Raw genomic sequence first — 22,166 nt, 5'->3', positions numbered from 1 at the left:
GATAGATAGATAGATAGATAGATAGATAGATAGATAGATAGATAGATAGAGACTGGCTTTATCATCATTTTACAGTGAAGTGTTTTTGTTTGTTTGTTTTTCATTTGCAGTACTTCTTCAAATTCTTCATTGTGTAGTTAGTGGTGATTGAACACACTTCCAAATTTTAAAGCTTGAATTTATGATACCTTCCTTGATGTGTTGATTCTCTCTCTGGATGATGTTTTTATAGTAACTGACTTCCAGGTATGTAAACAGCCTCAGAGCATGTCTGAGCTCGCTGCTGTGAGTCACAGTTACGAGAACACAACTGCTCCATTTCCTGTAGTGGGATCCACATGGATTTCACAATCATTACTACACTGTTAGAAAAAGCATCTTGAAAAAATGGTAATATTCCGGCAGCTGGGGCGCCAAAATACAACCGTATAATTACAGAAAATAACTCCCGCATAAAAATACGATTATTTCCAGTAATGAAAATACTGTGGCGAGCTCAGACAAGGAGGAGACGGAGGTATCGTTTGGTCTTGCTTCCCGTGAGCTAGCCAGGGAGCACAGCCGTTTATTCACATTTGCAGAAGAACACTGCCGCTAGCTAACTGCTCAGTGCGGCAACAACAACAACAACACAGGGCGCCCTCTGACCCCGGAAGGACACACCGTCGCAGCGAGAGGGCGTCACCTGTCACTATGGCAACATAAACAAAACATAACTATACAAACAGAACCCCGAACAGCCCTGACCCGCTACATAGCCCCCATCTAAGGGGTCAGTCGTCCCCGACGACCCCATAACCCCACACAAAGTCCTGCAAATGTCCAGGTGCCTTCTTTTGGCGCACCGGCCGGTCATGACCGGCGGGGGAAAAGTCACTCGGGTCAGAACATGGGGTGCCACCATCATCCCCTGCCCCGGCGTCTGCCAGAGCGAGCAGTCGGTACGGTGAGAGCCTGTCCTGGTGTAACACCACCATGCGCCCCGAGCCCGGCATGCGGATACGGTACACCACGTCTGTTAGCCGCTCCACGACCTCCGCCAGCCCTTGCCAGTGACTGCAGAGTTTGGGGGACACTCCTCTCTTGCGAACCGGGCAGTACACCCAAACCTTGTCGCCAGGCATGAAAACCCCCCCTCGGCACTTGGTGTCGTAGGCTCTTTTCTGTCGTACTCCAGCACTGGCCTGGGCCTGGCGGGTGTAGTCATGAACCACCTGCAGCCGCTCCCTCAGCCTCCTGTAGTAGTCCATCTCCGGCCCACCATCAATCTCCGGCTCGGGGGGGGGACCTGAACACCAGATCCACAGGCGTCCGGAGCTCCCGTCCAAACATTAGAGCGGCAGGTGTGCACTGGCTTGACTCCTGCACCGCAGTCCGATATGACCAAAGGACCAGGGGCAGATGTCGGTCCCAATCCCGCTGGTGGCGGCTGGTGAGAATGGCGAGCTGAGTGGCCAGCGTGCGGTTGAAGCGCTCAACCAAGCCATCGCTTTGTGGGTGGAGCGGTGTGGTTCTTGTCTTCTCCACCCCCAGTCGCCGGCAGATCTCCCCGAAGACCTTCGATTCGAAGTTACGCCCCTGGTCACTGTGGAGCTCAGCCGGGACCCCAAAATGGGTGAACATCTCCTCCACCAGCTTCTCGGCCGTCGTCGTTGAGCTCTGGTCCGGCACCGCGTAGGCCTCTGGCCACTTCGTGAAATAGTCCATAGCCACCAACACATACCGGTTCCCTGACTCTGTGACGGGGAAAGGCCCTAGGACGTCCACTCCCACTCTTTCCATTGGGGCCCCCACCAGGTACTGCTGAAGGGGGGCAGTGGAGCGTTGAGTTGGGCCCTTCTGTGCCGTGCAGGTGTCACAGCAGTGCACATGAAGTTCCACATCCCGTCGACAGCCAGGCCAGTAGAACCGTCCCCTGAGGCGGCGGAGAGTTTTGGCGTTCCCATAGTGTCCTGCCCCCACCGAGCCGTGGACCAGCTCAAGCACCTGCGACCGCAGCGACCGAGGCACCAACAGCTTCAGGAGATCTCTGCCCTGACCGGGGGCCCGCCATCTCCGGTACAGGAGGCCGTCGTGGGTCTCCAGATTGTTGTGCTGGGAGTAGTAGGCCTTCACCTCAGGCTCCTGTCCCGACACCCCCGTCCAGGCGGGGCGTTGCGCCGCCTCCAGCCAGGCCCCCACCTGAACCAACGTCGCGTCGGCCTCCTGCTCCTGCTTCAGCTGCTGCGTTGTCAATGGGAGCGACACTCGACGGCTACGCAGGGCCGTCGGGAGAGGGCATCAGCGTTGCCATGCTGTCGACCTGGCCGATGCTGGATCTCGAAGTCATAGCTCTGGTGAGGGCCTCCTTCAGCTGTGCAAAAGCCGCAGCAGAGGCCTCCCCTCAGCCAAACAGCTGTCCCTTGTCAGTCAGGCAGTGGAGGGGGCTGGCCATTGTCGCGAACCCCTTGATGAACCGACGGTAGTAGGAGGCTAGGCCCAGGAAGCTCCGCAGTTCTTGGACGTTCGAGGGAGTCGGCCAGTCCCGGACCGCAGCCACCTTTACGGGGTCAGTGGTGACACCTCAAGCGCTGATCACATGGCCCAAGAACGTGGTCTCTCTCGCCAACAGCCGGCATTTCGCGGGGTTGAGCCGCAGCCCAGCTCGTCGGATGGCACTCAAGACCTCGCTCAGGTCATCCAGGTACACAACGCAGTGGCTACGAGGGATATCCACGAGCACCCTCTCCATCAGCCTCTCAAACGTCGCTGGCGCATTGCAGAGCCCAAATGGCATGACCCTGAACTGCCACAGCCCCTGTCCAATGGTGAATGCAGTCTTAGGCCTTGCGTCGGGGGCTAGCTCCACCTGCCAGTAACCGCTGCGTAGGTCGAGGGAGCTGAACCAAGTGGAGCCGGTAACGTAATCTAGGGCCTCGTCGATCCTCGGCAGCGGGTACGAGTCCTTCTTGGTGACTGCATTGAGACGGCGAAAGTCCACGCAGAACCTCGGGCTGCCATCCTTCTTCCCCACCAGAACCACAGGTGCCACCCATGGGCTATTGGATGGCTCGATCACCCCAGCCGCAGCCATCTCACAGATCTTCTCTTCCGCTTTTGAGAGGGGCAGCCGGTGTGGGCGCAGACGGATGGGCTGAGCAGAGCCGGTGTCGATGGTGTGCTGGACCAGACTCGTCTGCCTACAGTCTTTGTCACTGGCGGCAAAGATGTCCACATTCTCGTCCAGGAGGCACCTCAACCGCTGGCGCTGGTCGACGTTGAGGCCTACGCTGCTGCGCTGCCAAAGGTCATCAACAGCCTCGATGGTCTCGGTCGAAGGAGGTTTGTCAGGCTGAGAGGCTGAGGCTGAGGCGAGTGGAGATGACCCGGAGCCACCGGCATCCGAAATCTGCTGAGCGGCAGCTGCCCGACGCCTGTCTCATCTGGTCCCCGCTCCCTGCGCCAAGAGTGATAGCCAGCTTCGTGGTGTCGACGCAGGCCCTCCAGCGGCTCAGCAGATCCAGGCCAATGATGCACTGGTCTTGAATGTCGGCGAGCCAGAAGTCGTGTACCAGCTCTAGATCCTTCACTCGGATCCGCAACGGTTTCTTCCCCCGCATAACAGTTTTCTCCCCCGTCACTGTCATCAGCTGGGTGTCTGTGGGCAACCAACCCTTCACCAGTGGCCCGGATGTTTCAGGGAGCACGCCAGGTCGTATCAGGGAAATGGTAGACCCCATGTCTACCAGGGCCTGGCATGGCTGGTCCTCAACACAGCAGCTCAGGTAGAGTCCCTTGAGGTGCCCAACTCGGCCCACCACTGTGCATCGTCCTTGGAGGGGGGCAGGAAGCTGGAGCGGTGGTCCCCTCGCTACACCGCTCCCTCCTCGTTTCCCTGAGGCTGCGTAGTTCTGGTCTTCGGGGCTGGTGCTGGGCAGTCACGCGCCACGTGGCCAGGCTCATCGCACCGGTAGCAGCGGTCGGTCGGTCGACAAGGACACCTCCGGGGCACCGAGGGTTGCAGCTGGGACATCTCGGCGACCCCCCCCTCCCCGTCGCAGTCTGCGGCTCTGATTTGGGGGTAGTTTGGGGGGGGCGCCTGCTGGTTAGGTCGCGAGGTGAGCACCGGCTCAGCTCTTTGAGCCTCAAGGAGCGCCTCACGGAGGGTCTGAGGCATGGCCAGGCGGACGTGTTGGCGTAGTCGCTCTGGGAAAAGTCCTTGCAGAAAAGCATGCAGGCTAAGCTCCTCACGGGCTGCTGCTGGAAACTCCGGGTAGCCATGACGAGCATACAGCAACACGTCCGCTGCAAAGGTGCCCAGGCTCTCCCCCGGTCGATGGCTCCGGTTGGTCAGCTGCTCTCTGCTCTGATCAGCGGAGTGCCGCTGCCCGAATCGCCTCTCGAGTGCCGCGGTGAGGGCCTGGAGCTCATGCTGCTCTGCCGGGGCTAGGTCAAGGAGTATCTGCAGTGCATCTCCCTCTAATGCTAGCGCTAGGTGTGTAGCAGTCTCCTCTTCACTCCAGCCCCTATGTCTGGCGGCCAGCCGCACTTGTGAGAGGTAGGGCTCTAGCGGGGTTAGCCCGTTGTATTTCGGTACCTTAACTGGTGTGGTAGGCATAACTGCTCGCGGTTGGGGGCTCGGCGTGTGGGTCGACAGAGGTAGCCCATGAAGCATTGCCCTAGCATCTGTCGCGATGGGCCGCCGCCGCGGTGCGCTCGCGCCCTCGGGACCCGTCGGGGGACTTACATAGCCGCTCACATCCTCTCTCTTCAATCGCCAGTTTCCCAAGCGGGGAATGTTCTCCTCGACAGCTTGCTCCAGCCTCTGAATGTCTCTCTCCATTACGGCGAGGGTGAGCTATCCCACTTCTGACACTAATGTGGCGAGCTCAGACAAGGAGGAGACGGAGGTATCGTTTGGTCTTGCTTCCCGTGAGCTAGCCAGGGAGCACAGCCGTTTATTCACATTTGCAGAAGAACACTGCCGCTAGCTAACTGCTCAGCGCGGCAACAACAACAACAACACAGGGCGCCCTCTGACCCCGGAAGGACACACCATCGCAGCGAGAGGGCGTCACCTGTCACTATGGCAACATAAACAAAACATAACTGTACAAACAGAACCCCCAACAGCCCTCACCCGCTACAATACAATTAGTTGCGCTAATTTGACATGGGATCTCGCCTTTTTCAAGTGTCGCTAAACATTGAATTAGGAACACGTTAATGTCATTAAACAATGAAATCATCTATAAATAGGGGAAAAAAAACATCTTAAAAAAACGGTAATATTCCGGCAGCTGGGGCGCCAAAATACGACCGTAAAATAACAGAAAATAACTGTCCCATAAAAATACGGTCATTTTCAGTAATGAAAATAGAGTTTGGTGCGCTAATTTGACATGGGATTCTGCCTTTTCCAAGTGCTTTTAGACATTAAATTAGGAACATTTTTACGTGATCAAACAATGAAATTACCTATAAACAAGGTCACTGAATGTGGAAATATGAATCATAATACGTAAATGTACAGAAATATACAGTTAACAGTTGGTTTAAATAATAATTGATTGCATGCCCTGGGACAGAGGCGAGGCTGCCATATCGCACCATCGGCCCCTTTGGCCATCACTAGTAGGCGGTAGGTGAAGAGTCTTGACCACGGACACAACGACGGAGAGTGTCCGAGCCGGGCGCGAACCGGCAACCTTCTGATCACAAGGCGAACTGCCAACTCTTGAGCCACGAACGCCCTAACTAGCAATGATAATAATACTTATGTGATGTAACACAAGCTTATAGGGATCACGTTATATACTTTTCCATAGCATTACATTTGAATTCAACAGTTCAATCTTTCAAATAACGGACATATATTTGTGAAATCATGATACATTTGTGAATGTGTTTTAACAATCTAAATATGTATATGTACAAGAAAAATATATTTACAAAACAAGTAAACTGTGTTTTATTACATTTACAGTGATGTTATGTTATTTTATATTTGACGTGTCAGATCACAGTCTACTTATGTAAATATAATGATATTCTAGAAAAACAGTACACAACTGTAAAATACACAGTAAAATAATTTGACATTACTATTTTTTAGAACAGTGTAACTCAAATGCACTTCCAAACTGTGTTTATGGAGGAAGGCAGGCTACAGGAAGTAACCTGACACAGACAGTGACATTTGCCTGCTGTCTGTGTCAGTCTTCAAACAGAACCCGAACTTCCTTGTGTAAAGGTCTTTGCTTTGATAAAAGAAGCCTTGGAAATCGGCTTTTCAACCACCTTCGAGCGGATGTTAATTGCCATAGCTATCACAACAACTCGACTTGATTCATGACAGTTTTTTCTGTCAAGAAATAAACAATTCTACACAAAAGGATCATCACGATTATTATGATAATGATTGCATGGTTGTTATTGCTCTCACTCTTCGGAAAAAGTACACAAGATGGACAAGAAAACGGTGAGTATGTCGTCATCTTACCTTTTTGATAATCTACAGGTATGAAAGGTATCTGATATGTTTAATAAAGCCAAGAAATATTGATTTCAGATGCTGTGTTTCAGCTGCCTGTGCATACAAGATCATTTTTATGTGGAGTCTTTTTTACTGGTCAAGCTTAATTTACATCAGCATGCAACAGTGGAGGTGCAACTCATTTTCAGGGACTTTGGAGTGTGTCTACATCATCTCGTTGATTGAGTGATTTGAGATTATTTGATTATAAGTGGGTGTTATAAATGTTGTCTTTAACTATTTTTGTATGTGTGTGTAAATTATATTATTTTCCTCATCATCATTTTCCTCAGGAATTCCAAAGAAAATTGGTTGGCTTTGAGTAATAGTGTTATCGATATCATGCACAGTTTGCATTGAACTAGCATCACTGAGCTGAAGAACAAAGCCGAGGTATCATTTAGTAATTACTTTCACTAGTTTGTGTGAACTTCTTGACCTTGTTTGTGCTGTGGCTGGATTTTAGAGAATTATTCATGAAAATGTTTTATAAATAATATGACTTGCTCTGTGTCCAGTTACACATCATCCTAACACTGTGCTGCTATCATGAGTATCAGTTAGCTGTATTGATTGTACAACATCACATGATTGCATCATGGCTTTTCTTTTTATCTTGCTTTTTATCCTCACACTTAATGCAGGCAATCACATGCTAATTCCCCATCTTCTCTTGCATAACATCTTAAGTGCAGAAGTAGAGCAGAGCTGTCATTGCCCAGTTTTACACTTCCTGTGCCCTCTGAGTTCCTCCCACAAAGAATTTAAAAACAAAAAGATGCACAGGAATGGATGTTTGACACAGAACCAGAAAACTCTACATTGCTATGTCAGATTGCTTAGCATATTAAGAGTTAAGAGATGTTTATATTTACTTAAGGTTAATCTACTTCAGTGAGCACATACAGTGGGGCAAAAAAGTATTTAGTCAGCCACCAATTGTGCAAGTTCCCCCACCTAAAATGATGACAGAGGTCAGTAATTTGCACCAGAGGTACACTTCAACTGTGAGAGACAGAATGTGAAAAAAAAAATCCATGAATCCACATGGTAGGATTTGTAAAGAATTTATTCGTAAATCAGGGTGGAAAATAAGTATTTGGTCAATAACAAAAATACAACTCAATACTTTGTAACATAACCTTTGTTGGCAATAACAGAGGTCAAACGTTTACTATAGGTCTTTACCAGGTTTGCACACACAGTAGCTGGTATTTTGGCCCATTCCTCCATGCAGATCTTCTCGAGAGCAGTGATGTTTTGGGGCTGTCGCCGAGCAACACGGACTTTCAACTCCCGCCACAGATTTTCTATGGGGTTGAGGTCTGGAGACTGGCTAGGCCACTCCAGGACTTTCAAATGCTTCTTACGGAGCCACTCCTTTGTTGCCCGGGCGGTGTGTTTTGGATCATTGTCATGTTGGAAGACCCAGCCTCGTTTCATCTTCAAAGTTCTCACTGATGGAAGGAGGTTTTGGCTCAAAATCTCACGATACATGGCCCCATTCATTCTGTCCTTAACACGGATCAGTCGTCCTGTCCCCTTGGCAGAAAAACAGCCCCATAGCATGATGTTTCCACCCCCATGCTTCACAGTAGGTATGGTGTTCTTGGGATGCAACTCAGTATTCTTCTTCCTCCAAACACGACGAGTTGAGTTTATACCAAACAGTTCTACTTTGGTTTCATCTGACCACATGACATTCTCCCAATCCTCTGCTGTATCATCCATGTGCTCTCTGGCAAACTTCAGATGGGCCTGGACATGCACTGGCTTCAGCAGCGGAACACGTCTGGCACTGCGGGATTTGATTCCCTGCCGTTGTAGTGTGTTACTGATGGTGACCTTTGTTACTTTGGTCCCAGCTCTCTGCAGGTCATTCACCAGGTCCCCCCGTGTGGTTCTGGGATCTTTGCTCACCGTTCTCATGATCATTTTGACCCCACGGGATGAGATCTTGCGTGGAGCCCCAGATCGAGGGAGATTATCAGTGGTCTTGTATGTCTTCCATTTTCTGATGATTGCTCCCACAGTTGATTTTTTCACACCAAGCTGCTTGCCTATTGTAGATTCACTCTTCCCAGTCTGGTGCAGGTCTACAATACTTTTCCTGGTGTCCTTCGAAAGCTCTTTGGTCTTGGCCATGGCGGCGTTTGGAGTCTGACTGTTTGAGGCTGTGGACAGGTGTCTTTTATACAGATGATGAGTTCAAACAGGTGCCATTCATACAGGTAACGAGTGGGGGACAGAAAAGCTTCTTACAGAAGACGTTACAGGTCTGTGAGAGCCAGAGATTTTCCTTGTTTGAGGTGACCAAATACTTATTTTCCACCCTGATTTACGAATAAATTCTTTACAAATCCTACCATGTGAATTCATGGATTTTTTTTTTCACATTCTGTCTCTCACAGTTGAAGTGTACCTCTGGTGCAAATTACTGACCTCTGTCATCATTTTAAGTGGGGGAACTTGCACAATCGGTGGCTGACTAAATACTTTTTTGCCCCACTGTAACAAGCTGACACAGATACAAGTTTGATGGAGCCACCATGTAATCTATAAGAGCAAGTTTTGTACTCCGGCATTTTGGCCATCACCATGTTCATGCTGAAACCAGAAGTGATCACATTTGGACAAGAAGGTTATCAGTGTGTATGGATGATCCACAAAGACTCATATTCAGTTCAATTCAATCCAATCCAATTCCCTCATGAATAAGCACTTGGTGACACTGGAAAGAAAAAACTCTTTTGGTCAGGACGAAACCTCTGACAGAACAAGGCAAATGACCCCAACCCTTGGGGGTTAGGGCAGAAAGACAGGACAAACATATTCTACGGAAGAGAGCTACACAATAATAAGTACTGCATTTAATGTACCATGGTGTATAAACACATAGTGTCATGGGAAGTCCCGCAGCTTGCAGCATAACTGGGTGATAATTCAGGGTCACCTGATCCAGCCCTAACTATAGGCTTTCGTAAAAAATAAAGTTTTAAGCCTAATCTTAAAAGTAGAGATTATGTTTGTCTCCTGAATCCAAACTGGAAGCTGGTTCCATAGAAGAGGGGCCTGAAAACTGAAGGCCCTTCCTCCCATCCTATATTCTAGGAACCACAAGTAAGCCTGAAGTGCTTTAATGGGGTGATATGGTATTATAAGCTCATTAAGATAAGATGGGGTTTGATTATTCAAGACCTTGTTTGTGAGGAGCAGGATTTTCAACTCAATTCTGGATTTAACAGGAAGCCAATGAAGGGAAGTCAGTATAGGAGAAATATGCTCTCTCATTCTAGTCCCTGTCAGTCTGTCAGACATCCTGATAATAATGAATTACAGTAGTCCAGCCTAGAAGTAATTAATGCATGAACTAGTTTTTCAGCGTCACTCTGAGACAGGATATTTCTATTTTTAGGGATATCGCCTAAATTGAATAAAGCAGTCCTACAAATTAGTTATATTTGTGTTATAATATGCACATTGCAAAACATATCCTGGTTAAAAACAACTCCAAGGTTCCTCACAGTGTTACTGGAGGCCAAAGTAATGCCATCCTGATCAAGCATCTGGTTAGCTACCATATTTTCAGGGCCAAGTACAATAACCTCAGCTTTATCTGAATTTAGAAGCAAAAAGTTAGAGGCCATCCAGGTCTTTATGTATTTAAAACATTCATGCAGTTTAACTAATTTGCGTATGTTATCTGGCTTCATGGACAGATAAAGTTGCAGTGAAAATGTATGCTATGCCTTCTGATGATAAGGGAAGCATGTATAATGTAAACAGAATTTGTCCTAGCACTGAACCCTGTGGAACTCCATAATTATTAGTGTGTGAAGAGGACTCTCCATTTACGCGAACAGACTGCAGTCTGTTAAACAGATATGATTCAAACTAGTGATGTGAGATACCACTGATTGAAGTAAAAGTCAGGATGGTATCGACGATACTGATCCGATACCGATACTCTGGACAAAAACGTAATGTTTCATTGTATTTCATAATACAATATATAATTGTATTATGTAATTGTAATAATATAACTTCATAATGATTGCAGGGCATCAGACTATCATCATGTAGAAATAAAAAACCTGAAGTTGTGCCCTATTTGAACATGTTGAGAGACAGACGTCTCTCAGGGAGTCCTGAGAGACGTCTGTCTCGCCCTAGCAGCACCTGTCCCTCTCCTCCTCTTCAGTTCGCCTCAACATAAGCTCGTCATATTTGTTGATGTGATTTACTCTGAGGTGTTTGACGAGGTTAGTGGTGTTGCCACAACACGTCACTGTCTTGCCACATGTATCGCAAACTGCGCCTCGGCCGTTTGTGGAGGTAAAATACGTCCACACATGACTCCATTTATGCTCAGCCATTGTTGTGAGTGCGCACGCCAGGGGCTGGACACATTTATACAGCTGTGTTTCGCACATGACTATGAAAGGCGTAAGAGGAAATAGTTCCTTCCAATTTAGACGATCTGAATGATATAGTTTCTTTCCACTTTGTTCCTGTTAATGAAAAACTACAAATTTACCCCAAAGTACTATCCATCCATCCATCCATCCATCTTCATCCGCTTTATCCGAGGCCGGGTCGCGGGGGCAGCAGCCTAAGCAAAGAGGCCCAGACCTCCCTCTCCCCAGCCACCTCCTCCAGCTTATCCGGGGGAATACCAAGGCGTTCCCAGGCCAGCCGAGAGATATAATCTCTCCAGCATGTCCTGGGTCTGCCCCGGGGCCTCCTCCCGGTGGGACATGCCTGGAACACCTCACCCAGGAGGCGCCCAGGGGGCATCCTTGTCAGATGCCCGAACCACCTCAGCTGGCTCCTTTCGATGTGGAGCAGCAGCTGCTCTACTCTGAGCCCCTCCCAGATGGCCGAACTTCTCACCCTATCTCTAAGGGAGAGGCCAGCCACCCTTCGGAGGAAGCTCATTTCTGCCGCTTGTATCCGCGATCTCGTTCTTTCGGTCACTACCCACAGCTCGTGGCCATAGGTGAGGGTAGGGACGTAGATCGACCGGTAAATTGACAGCTTCGCTTTTACACTCAGCTCCCTCTTCACCACGACGGACCGGTGCAGCGTCTGCATTACTGCAGCTGCAGCCCCAATCCGTCTGTTGATCTCCGGCTCCCTTCTCCCATCACTCGCGAACAAGACCCCGAGATACTTGAACTCCTCCACTTGGGGCAGGAACTCATCCCCGACCCGGAGTGGGCACTCAACCCTTTTCCGGCTGAGAACCATGGCCTCAGATTTGGAGGTGCTGATCCTCATTCCCGCTGCTTCACACTCGGCTGCGAACCATTCCAGTGCGAGCTGGAGGCCCCCACCCGATGAAGCCAACAGAACCACATCATCCGCAAAAATCAGAGATGAGATTCTGAGGCCACCAAAGCGAAAGCCCTCCGCCACTTGGCTGCGCCTAGAAATCCTGTCCATAAAAAGTACTAAAATATCGATATTTTAATATGAAAATTGATTCAAGAGGATAAATTACTGGCATCGGAAGAATCGATATTTCAATATCGATCCGCACACCACTAATTCAAACCACTGCAGTGCAGTACCTGTAATACCTACAACGTGCTCTAATCCCTGTGATAAAATGTTACTGTCAGCAGTAGCCGCTTTTGCACTGTGATGAATTCTAAATCCTACCTGAAACTCTTCATATAAACTGTTCCTTTGCAGATAAATTATTAGCTGTTTAACAACCTTTTTCAAGAATTTCTGAAAAAGAAAATGGCCTATAATAATTAGCTGGGTCAAGTGACTGCTTTTTAAGTAGTGGTTTAATTACCCTGCCATAAAGGTCTGTGGTACCGTCCTTTAATAGATATAAAATGTCTTTGAGCAGTCTTGTCAAGTTAAATCAGAAGATTGATCTGAGAGAAAAAGTGTAAGAAAAAAAAAAGTAGCTGCAGATTCAAATATTAGATCCAGGTTCACAAAAGAGCAAATATTGTTTCAGGGAATATAAGGACCGTATACAGTACAGTAATTTTTTAAGGGTGTTAAACTTTATTGTAGCACCCAGGAGAAAAGCCACACTGGTTTTTTACTCGCAGTGGTGGCTCAGTGTTTGTTTTATTTTATGAGTTTAAGGAGTGTTTTGATTTGGAAATGACTAGTAGTATCAGATCCAAGAAGTGGATTGCCACTGATAAAGGTAACAGCACTAAAGGTGACATTACTAGAAACCAGAGGCTTTAACAGAGCATCAGTACTGAGAAAAGTGTAACGCTATTGGCACCACTATCCTGTGTCCTTACTGACTGCTGTTCAAATAGCCCAACAATTATGTTTTTAAGCTTAAGACTTGTTCAGTGTTCCACTTTAAACATGGAATTTCTCCTTTAGGTGTGTTGTGTTGTGGACCTCAGAATGTAACTCTTGCCCACAACGATCAGACACTCCTGTTAAAGTGGGAAGATGACCCTTCTTGCTCTGTGATACGAGATGGGCTCGTGTACGAGCTGCAGCTTCTCATAGCAGACAAACCTGTACACAACGTAAGAGATTATTGTGGGTAACTATAATCCTCACTTCTGTAGCCTCCAAACAAAGAACTGTTGCTCTAATGTGTTTATGATAATGTTGTAGGGTAACATTGTTGTGGCACCTGCACAGATAGGATCTACTCATTCCTGGAAATGGACTTCCCATTTACCATCGCAGTGTGCTCGCCATTCAGTCCGGCTCAGGTCCCAATACAACAACCAATCAAGCCCATGGATGCAGAAGACACTACCTGGTTAATGTTGAATTCAAATCATTTAGATTTTCATAATTCTTACACATTTTACAGTTGTGCTTATTATGCCTCATTGTTGTTGTTTGGCAGGGATGCAAAGCCCAGCAGAAATATCAGTTTTTCCAAAGGATAAAATACTTGAAGTAGGCAGCAGAGCCACATTCTGCTGCATTGTGCCAGAAGGAAAAGGTTTCAGGAGAATGTATGTAAATGGGTATAAAGGCATGGAAAAAAAGATCAGTGAACATGTGCATGCCCTGACTGTTCACCTGGAACAACAATCAGAAAACTGGAGTGATGTAATATGTGAAACAACCAAAGGAGACATCAGTGGAGCCAGTTTTCACGCTGGCTGTAAGTATGAAGCAGCAGGTTGAGATGATGGTTTTGTTTTGTTTTTTCAAATTTATCTTCTAAATACAGATTGCTGGTTCTTATGGTTTTTTCTTGGTATTTGCCATAAATTTAGACCCCCCTGGTGACAGTGATCTTCAGTGTGAAACCCGGGATCTGGAATCTGTCGATTGTTTTTGGAATATAGGAAGGAAAATGGAAGAACTTGCCATAGTCAGAAGAAAATACCAGCTTCATGGAAGGTATAATACAACCACAGGGTTCACTATGGAAGCAATTTACTTGTTTACTTATAAACAAGTAAATAAAATGTAATCTGACAACTTCAAAGGATTCACTGATTCACTCGGCACTTTATTAGGAACCCCTGTTCAAATGTAGCAGAGGTCGGAAGATCATGGCTCACTGCCAAATTTAAACCTTGAAAGCACTGAAATATAAACTGGAAAAAAAAACCTCCCTGGCATTCCTCGACATCAAGTACCCGTAGTTCATACTGGGAAAGTTCACTACAGAGTCCAGACTTCCGAGTGTGGGAAAATGGTCTTTCTAAAACTGACCAGACTTCACCGTGTGTGTGTGTGTGTGTGTGTGTGTGTGTGTGTGTGTGTGTGTGTGTGTGTGTGTGTGTGTGTGTGTGTGTTTTAAAGCATTTCTTCCTTATTCTCACTGTGATTAATATTCACAACGAGAATCAAACACCTATCAGGATTCTTTAAAATAAAAATTAATAATTTAATAACTGCACACTGCTATAATCTTGCTCCTGAAACATTTTTGCAGCTTGTTAGTAACATACATACAGAAGAGTAGAAACAGTAAAAATGATAAATCTCGAGGTGCCAACCTCTTTTGTGTTAATCTTATCTGTAGATCTGAATGATACCTACCTGCCTTTAGTGGTTTTTCATTTTTCATGTTTGACTTTGTTTAATTTCTATAATTTGTTTCAAATTATCTGACAAGCCTGTTACGCAGTTAAGCAACAAACGTCATTACATGACTGTAATATTTAACTTCATCTATTAAAATGTTTTATGTTGTTGTAGCAGAGTCCCCAAACTTACAGTATGCAGTTGGTGTTTAGATTGAAGATGAATCAATAATAAAACAGATAATTTGACTTATTTTGGAAATGGCTTGATATCAGGCTTTGTCAACATGATGGTCAGATGCACCCAAAAGGCTTTTATTTTCTTCTCTGGATAAAATCATTTTTAATGTGAGTTGTAATTTAAAAATAATAATAAATTGAAACAGCAATAATGCATTTATGCATCAACAAATAAAGACAAGCCAAAGATTCAGTTCCACAGGTCATTTTTGAAAACTTTAGGCCAGTTTTTTTTAAATAGTGTAAAGGCCACTGGTTTGATTTCAGGAGGAGATACAAATTTCCTCTTCAGTTGCAGTATGAAAGGCATCCAGTATAAAAGTCTTCCAAATCAAAACACAGGGGTACCTGCTCTGGTAACCCCTTGTGAAAAGGGAATAGCTGACAGTAGCTTTAACTTGATGTGTTAACTTGATGTGTTGAAAATGGCCAAAGTGCAATTTTTGGCACTTTGGCTAACCTTGATAGCAATGGTCTACAACAGCACTGCTTTCAGCTAAGTAGACTTGTGAAAAACTGTTTTCCAACATTCCTGATTTTATATTGTTTTGTATGTTTGTGCCTCTGTGTTGTTGTTAATATTTAAGCAGTGTATATTTTTACATTTTAGCCCATGCGACATTGGACCAATGCATCAATTGGGTAAATGCTCGCAAAAAGTGGAGCTGGATGCTGCTGAGAGGAACTGGACCTTAACAGTCACTAATCCTCTGGGAAAGCTCGAGCTCCAGGACAGGGTGGACCTGACCAAAAGAGGTAAAACTTTGGGAAAAACGAGGGGGAAAAGGCTATTCTTAATCCTTAAGATCAGCTGATTGTTGTGATCTCTTGTTTTAGTGCACATGGTCGCGCCAGACAAAGTGACAGCTTCAACTGTGAACCCCAGAAACATCAGTCTGAAATGGAGCTGGACTGTGCAGAAGTACAGTAATCTCAATCTCACATGCCAAGTACATGTCAGTGATGGAAACTCTAATACCAAAGTGAGTAGATTAAAAAAGAAAGTTTACATATTGGCTTTTCAAAGTAAAAGTCTTCACTGAAGTCAGCTAACATAATTCTTGTCCTTGTAGGTTTACCAGACTGAAAGCATTGGAGTTGGCCTCACAGCTGCAGTCATCAAGGACTTGATACCACACTGGGACTATGACGTGAGGGTCCGATGTGGAACAGCACAACATTTCTGGAAATGGGGTGACTGGAGCAAAAGTGTCAAAATCCGCACGAAGGGTGATGGTAAGTTGTTTTTGTTTTTTGTTTTTTTAAGAGAAAAGACTTTAAAAATGTGTGAATGTAACAGATGTCGTTTGTCTGGTTGCACCACAGTTCCAGATGCTCTTGACGTGTGGATGAAGGTGAAGGAAGACCAGACTGTAATCTCCTGGAAGGTGAGTCCAAGTTGCCTTTTACAAAGTGTTTTTTAAAGTCACTAAGTCTGGAAACTGACTCAGTTTCAAGTGGTCACCAGTGGAATTAAAAAATACACTTTTACTTACAGCTAGTCTGTAAAGCAATACTAAATATTAATAAACTTATGTGGGAAAAATATCTTTTAATAAACCTATTTAAAAATATCAGTGCAACAACTTATACAGTTAGAAAGTGATGTTTCAGAGGACACTGTTACCATTTCAAGTCTTGATGTTACTTCTCCACAGGTGCCACTGACCAATCAGAGCCATGGAGAAATCTTTGACTACAAAGTGTCCTGGGCAAAGACCAAAGACAAAAATCAGTCAAACCAAACCAACGTGTCCAGAAGCAATCACAGTCTTACACTCACGCTGGACCCCAGTGAGGAGTACATGGTCACTGTCACGGCTAGAAACATAAACGGCAGCTCATCACCATCGACCATCATCATCCCCCGCTGCAATCTAGGTATGAAGCTAACAGAGCACCACACATTACAGATAAGCTCACTTTGATTTCCATTTGGGGAAGAGGTTTGATTTTATCTAATCTGTGCAGAAGGCTGTAAGCAAAGGGTTTTCCAAACAAATGCAGAAAAGGAATAGCAGTTTTCATGATCACATGATTGAGATTATAGCTATTATAAGTATACAAATATGTAATTTTTGTGTTTATACTCTATATATCGAAGTCATGAAGAGTATATACATTTGGACACATTTTATTGGTTTGCGAAGGGAAGCCAAATGCCTTAAAAGTGCATTTGCCTGTAAGCAAATGGTTTTCAAAACAAATGCAGAATTTGACAAATTAATTTCCCTGCTCAAATAATGTAATATATTATAAGTTTACAAATAGTGATTCATGAAGAGTATAGAAATTCTGGCCTCATCTTAAAAGGGAAACCAAATCCCCTAAAACTGCACTGCATTCTTTCTAATGCCCATAAGGGGGCACCTCCTTGTATGAGAGTCTAAGAGTCCTTGGAGTGGGACACTCTGCTTCAGTCAGGTCATAAAAACAATGGATGATCTCAAAGTTGCTATGTTCATTTTTCATGTAGAGTCATGGGTAAAACTGTTTTTTAACGAGGCTCATTTTTCAGATACATCCGAGGTGAAGACCTCCTGGATCAGTGGCAGCAATGGTAGCTTCTTCCTGTCCTGGCCTAATAGTCCTAACGCCAGCTGTGGCTACATAGTGGACTGGTGTCCAATCTTCGGTAATTGCACCTTCGAGTGGATGAAAGTGCCTCCCAACAGAACTCATACCACAATTTTTTCAAGTATGTTCTCATCTTTGCCTACAAAACTGTTGCAGATCATATTTGCATCTGTTTCAGCACAGCTCCTTTTGTTGTTCCAGAGAACTTTGAAGATGGTCGGAGATACCTGCTGTCCATATACGCCTGCACTGAGGGAGCTGCGGTGCTACTACAGAGAAGAGAGGGCTACATCAGAGAGACCAGTAAGACTGATTCAGTGATTTCTCACAAAATGCGATGGTTCAATCAGCAGTGTATTTTATGCATGTCACATCTTTCCAGAAATAGGAGGCGAGCTGTTTAAACTCAAATACAAACAGGAAGACTCGGCTGTTGAGGTATCCTGGGAGCCCATACCTCTGGAAAAGCAGACTGCTTCCATCCATGGATATATTGTCTACTACCAGGACAAGAGCGGGAATGTTTTTAACGTGAGCACAGGTACAGTATGAAGGCATACTCACTCAGGCCAGCTAAGATTTCAGTCTGGACATTAAGCACAGGATCAGCACTTTTTCATAGGTGCTCTGTTAGCTGAAGTTTAATTCATTGTTAGTATTTACCTCTTGGCATATGATGACCTTCCTCTTCCAGTATTTGCATCAGGAAATGGCTAATAACACAAGTTTTAACAAATGGACACAATGCCCCCTTGTGGTAGTCTAAAAACAAAACAAAACAAGCCTCCTTTTGTGGTCTCAGCCTGTAGATTTAGGCTAAACATGATTGCGAATGCAATAATTCATTAAAAATAATTTTTGAATTGATTGCAGACACACACTAATCACCCCAAAAATATCCAAATTCTTAGACACCATTTTTTTTGCACCCTTTACAGTTACCTGAACATGTTGCCGACGAGTTGTTTACAAATTGATTGGCACTCGGACGATGACACACTTAATCACACTATTAAGTTTCACTACTGATAACAAAGTCCTGGTTTTGTTTCTCCACACACAAAGATTAGCTTGGGACTGAGATAAATGAAGTAAGTCTCCAGAGTTACCCGATGATCGTAAACATGTATTTATGTTGTAATAATGGCGGTCACTCTGTGTTGATTTAGATGATCCTGAAGCCACCAGCCTCACTGCAAAGAACCTGAACATCAGTACGTACACCTTCACGGTGACAGCATCAACAGCATTTGGACTTTGTGGTAATTCATCCATCAATGTCACCTTGAATCCCCCGGGTAGGTTAATTATTTCCCCATATGGACTATTTTCTTTAGTAAGACTGTCAACATTTGTCATTTTCTTTGATTTACTCGATGCGGTTCATTGTTTTCACCAGCTGATCAACTGATAATGCTGATCTTGATATCCCTGGGAGCAGTTTTTCTTATTCTGTCTGTCAGCACAATTATCTGCTACAGACACTGGGCATGGTAAGCAATGCACATTTATTTTCATTGTAATCTCTCTCTTTTTCTCATTCTCATTTTCCCCCCATTATTTATATTCATTTTTTAACCCAACAGCATCAAGCACAAAGTCTGTCCTCCAATCCCGAAGCCAGTGCTGACTGAGTGGCTAACAGTAAGTTGTCACATTAAAGCAGACCTTCCCAAAGTGTGGGGCCCGTCCCCTAGGAGGGGCGCAGAGCCATTGCGTTGGGGGGGGGAGACAAAACGCTTGGACATTGCTAGCATGCGTGGCTAGCGCCCACAGAAACGCAAAGCAGGAGATGAAGCATAGCTGAATATGTTTCCAAACCAACTTCATTCTAAGCCAAAGACTAGAAAATATGGTGAAGCATGTCTGCCCTTTGGTTTCACCTGCACGAGGTAGGTCTCCCCTGCAGAATTGGTTTCCCCTTCATCAGGAGCACCACTGGGCTCTTCAAATCACGGACAAACAGCATCCCACAGTTGTTTATGTTTTTAAACCCACTGTGCACAGAGAGGCATTTTTTGAAAAGTGTATTGATAGCAATGTTGAATATTACACATTAAAAAAACAACTACATGTAAAATAATCACACCCCGACGCCTCAGCCTTTCTAAATAGAGGGACATTAACTGCGTGTTTATTTGTAAGCGTGTAAAACCTGCAGATAGTCAGATTAACAGTATTTTGTCTCTATCTGCCATTCTGCAATTCATCTCATGTAAACAATAACGTGCGCACAGCGTGACGTGGAAAAAGGGCACATACCTTTGACGTTGTGTGATGAACTCTGTATTCCTCGTCCACATGTAAACGGAAAAATTGAGTTTTAAAAAATCTCCGTTTTCGGTGATTCGAAACGCTGTTTACGTGGGGACGAAACAGCTGCGTTTTCAAAAATACCCGTGTAGGTGTGGACGTAACGTAAAAGAGTTAGTAGTGTATTTTATTACTACCTGTCATTTATTGCAGATTACTTGCATTTGCTTAATTGTTTACTAAATGTTTGAAGTGTGAAATAAACCACAATGGAGCAAAATATGGGTGTTTGTGGTTGGACGATGTGTGCGTGCGCGCGTGCACGTGCGAGAAGGGGGGGGGGGGGGGGGGGGGCGAACCTTTTTCTTGTAAAACAAAAAAAAGTTTGGGAACCACTGCATTAAAGGATAACTTTGACGGGGCACTTAACAATACCTAACCAATTAGTTTCCGGTACCAAACACGACTTTAACTCAAGTTAAAATGTTTGCATCAGTAAAATGTCTTTTTTCCCCTTTTAATACCACAAAATTCATTTCTTTTTGTGATAAACAAGCAAATTAAAATGCTTTGTACTGACTCACTTCTGGAGCCATTCAAGGAGTGTTTGGCTGACTAATATGCTACATCTATACATCCTTCTATTGTACTAATCAATTATTTATTGGTTTCACTATCATAATCCAGATGTCTTTCCTGTGAATGTGAGGTCATTTTCTTTATTTTTCAGGATGAACATACCGTTCGTCATCTTCACTTTGATCAGAGACACTACAGGGAGGTCTGGGATGTTCCGGAGCTGCATGATTATTTTAGTGCACCACAGCCTGTTGTTGGCCAGGACTACATGCCTTCTTTTTCCTTCTCTCAGACTCCCAAAGGTTACTACAATAAGCTTCTGAAGAAACTCCAGCCACCCCTTACTTTACCCACTACAGGCCTCACATCTCAGCCAGGCGTTCTGTCTTTTCCAGGAAATGATGTATTTCCTAACCCTTCATACAACCTGACAGTGCAGGGTGAGGACCAGCAGTCACAATCACATCTTCAGATCCAGCAGGGCATATGTATAATTGATAGCTTTCATGAATACCAGCCTCAGAGCCCTGAAGAGACCTTTACCGCAACTCATCCTGAGGACGTACCAGACAGTCCTCTTTCATATTCGTTCACGTACATTTTGTTGCCACAGAAGACATCCAAGTAGCTGCTGCATGTGTGAACACATTTAAAACTTATGTGAGTACTTCAGGCATCGTTAACTGCTGTATAGTTCATCCATCATCCACCAGTTCATCATTGAGTCAACTAGGGTTAGGGTTGGGTTTTGCTTTAGTCACACGCTAAACAGGCATAATTTTAAGTGTAAAAGATGTTTCCTTTCAATAAAGTCTCAGACTCACTGCCCAGCCCTAACCTGGTGGATGCTGGGTATGATCACTATATATCATGCATGTATGAATCTCTATAGAAGTGATAATTATAGTCATAAACAAACTTTCTAATAGTGAGTTTGGCTTCATGCTTTCCGGTAATTGTGAGCCACCTTTACCACATATTTTAAGAACGCAAAAGATACAGCTGAAACACTGTTCCAACGAACACAGCTCTGGGATATAAAGAAAGATACTGCATGCCAGGCACATGTGGATGCGTCACCACTTTGTCAGTGCAGAAGAAACGAATGTTCTCAGAAACAGCAGAACAGTAAAACTCCTACAAGTTCTCCCTAGGGTTAATTAGTGGACTTCATGGTAAGCATGTGTACCTCTTTGAAGGCCAAATCAGCACATATATGTTGCCAAGCGGTAAAAGGTCCATATTAACAACAATTCTTCAACTTGTTTATGTGCAAAATCAGAAGTAAAACGTCGCTTCAGAGAGAACATTTCTACCAGTTGGAGGTTTTTTTTGTTTGGTTTTGTTGTTGTCAAGTTTACTGAACCTTGTGTCATTTTAATACTGTATAACAATAAAAACATATTAATAAAAGGAAATGCAAACTTTATTTCAACTTATTCTAATGCATGTAGTAAACTCAAGCAAATGATTTTTTTTAAATGGTAACTTTCCCTCACACCTAAAAGAGAAGTGATCACATTCAGGGGTAACATGAGATTCAGTAGGTGTATCGACTCAAAGACTCAAAAAAGAACCAAAATAATCTACATCATAAGCTCCAATAGATTTTATGTACAGAGTTACAGAGTGGGATTAGCTGAGCTGTGCTGCTGCTCGTTGTGTTTCTATCAGACTGATTTCAACAAGATAAACAGCTGATTGTGAAAGATTTTACACTCCTTACACCTTGCCTTAAACTGCATGTTTAGATATTCTTCTGTTCTCCTCCCCCACATGTACGGTTGTGGGGAAGGTTATAGCTAAAGAGTTTAACTGCAGGCACATTCCATCTGAAGGTTCTGGTTTTCTTATCTAGTAAGGGATGTTCACTCCCTGCCGTTTAGGAGCTCGCCTATGCTTGTATATGGTGGACCGTTAAAGGGGTTAAACTGTATACAGGGGTGGCGGGAGATGACCCTTTTTATGACCAGGGATGTTGTTAAAACGGTTGTAACCAGGAAGTCACACACAGA

The 22,166-nt window shown here is 44.8% G+C and overlaps 1 protein-coding gene and 1 pseudogene across 1 annotated transcript; one reads left to right on the top strand and one right to left on the bottom strand.

Moving 5' to 3' along the window:
* Nucleotides 1-1,263: 1,263 nt before the first annotated feature.
* Nucleotides 1,264-3,719, bottom strand: LOC120714101 (annotated as a pseudogene).
* A 9,118-nt stretch (nucleotides 3,720-12,837) lies between these two features.
* On the top strand, nucleotides 12,838-21,575 carry LOC120714545 (leukemia inhibitory factor receptor-like). Its single transcript, XM_040000810.1, has 16 exons — nucleotides 12,838-13,032; nucleotides 13,124-13,274; nucleotides 13,365-13,628; nucleotides 13,744-13,870; nucleotides 15,353-15,498; nucleotides 15,580-15,725; nucleotides 15,816-15,978; nucleotides 16,069-16,130; nucleotides 16,401-16,623; nucleotides 17,261-17,440; nucleotides 17,521-17,622; nucleotides 17,702-17,860; nucleotides 18,489-18,617; nucleotides 18,719-18,812; nucleotides 18,906-18,963; nucleotides 20,303-21,575. Exons 2-16 carry the CDS (start codon nucleotides 13,256-13,258, stop codon nucleotides 20,777-20,779), a joined length of 2,349 nt encoding a protein of 782 aa, XP_039856744.1. The 5' UTR covers nucleotides 12,838-13,032; nucleotides 13,124-13,255; the 3' UTR covers nucleotides 20,780-21,575.
* Nucleotides 21,576-22,166: the final 591 nt, after the last annotated feature.

This window comes from Simochromis diagramma, unplaced genomic scaffold (assembly GCF_900408965.1).
Source record: "Simochromis diagramma unplaced genomic scaffold, fSimDia1.1 OVJJ01000596.1, whole genome shotgun sequence".
NCBI lineage: Eukaryota > Metazoa > Chordata > Actinopteri > Cichliformes > Cichlidae > Simochromis > Simochromis diagramma.
The sequence above is the reverse complement of the archived record's forward strand: the minus strand, read 5'-3'. Positions and strand labels throughout refer to the sequence as shown.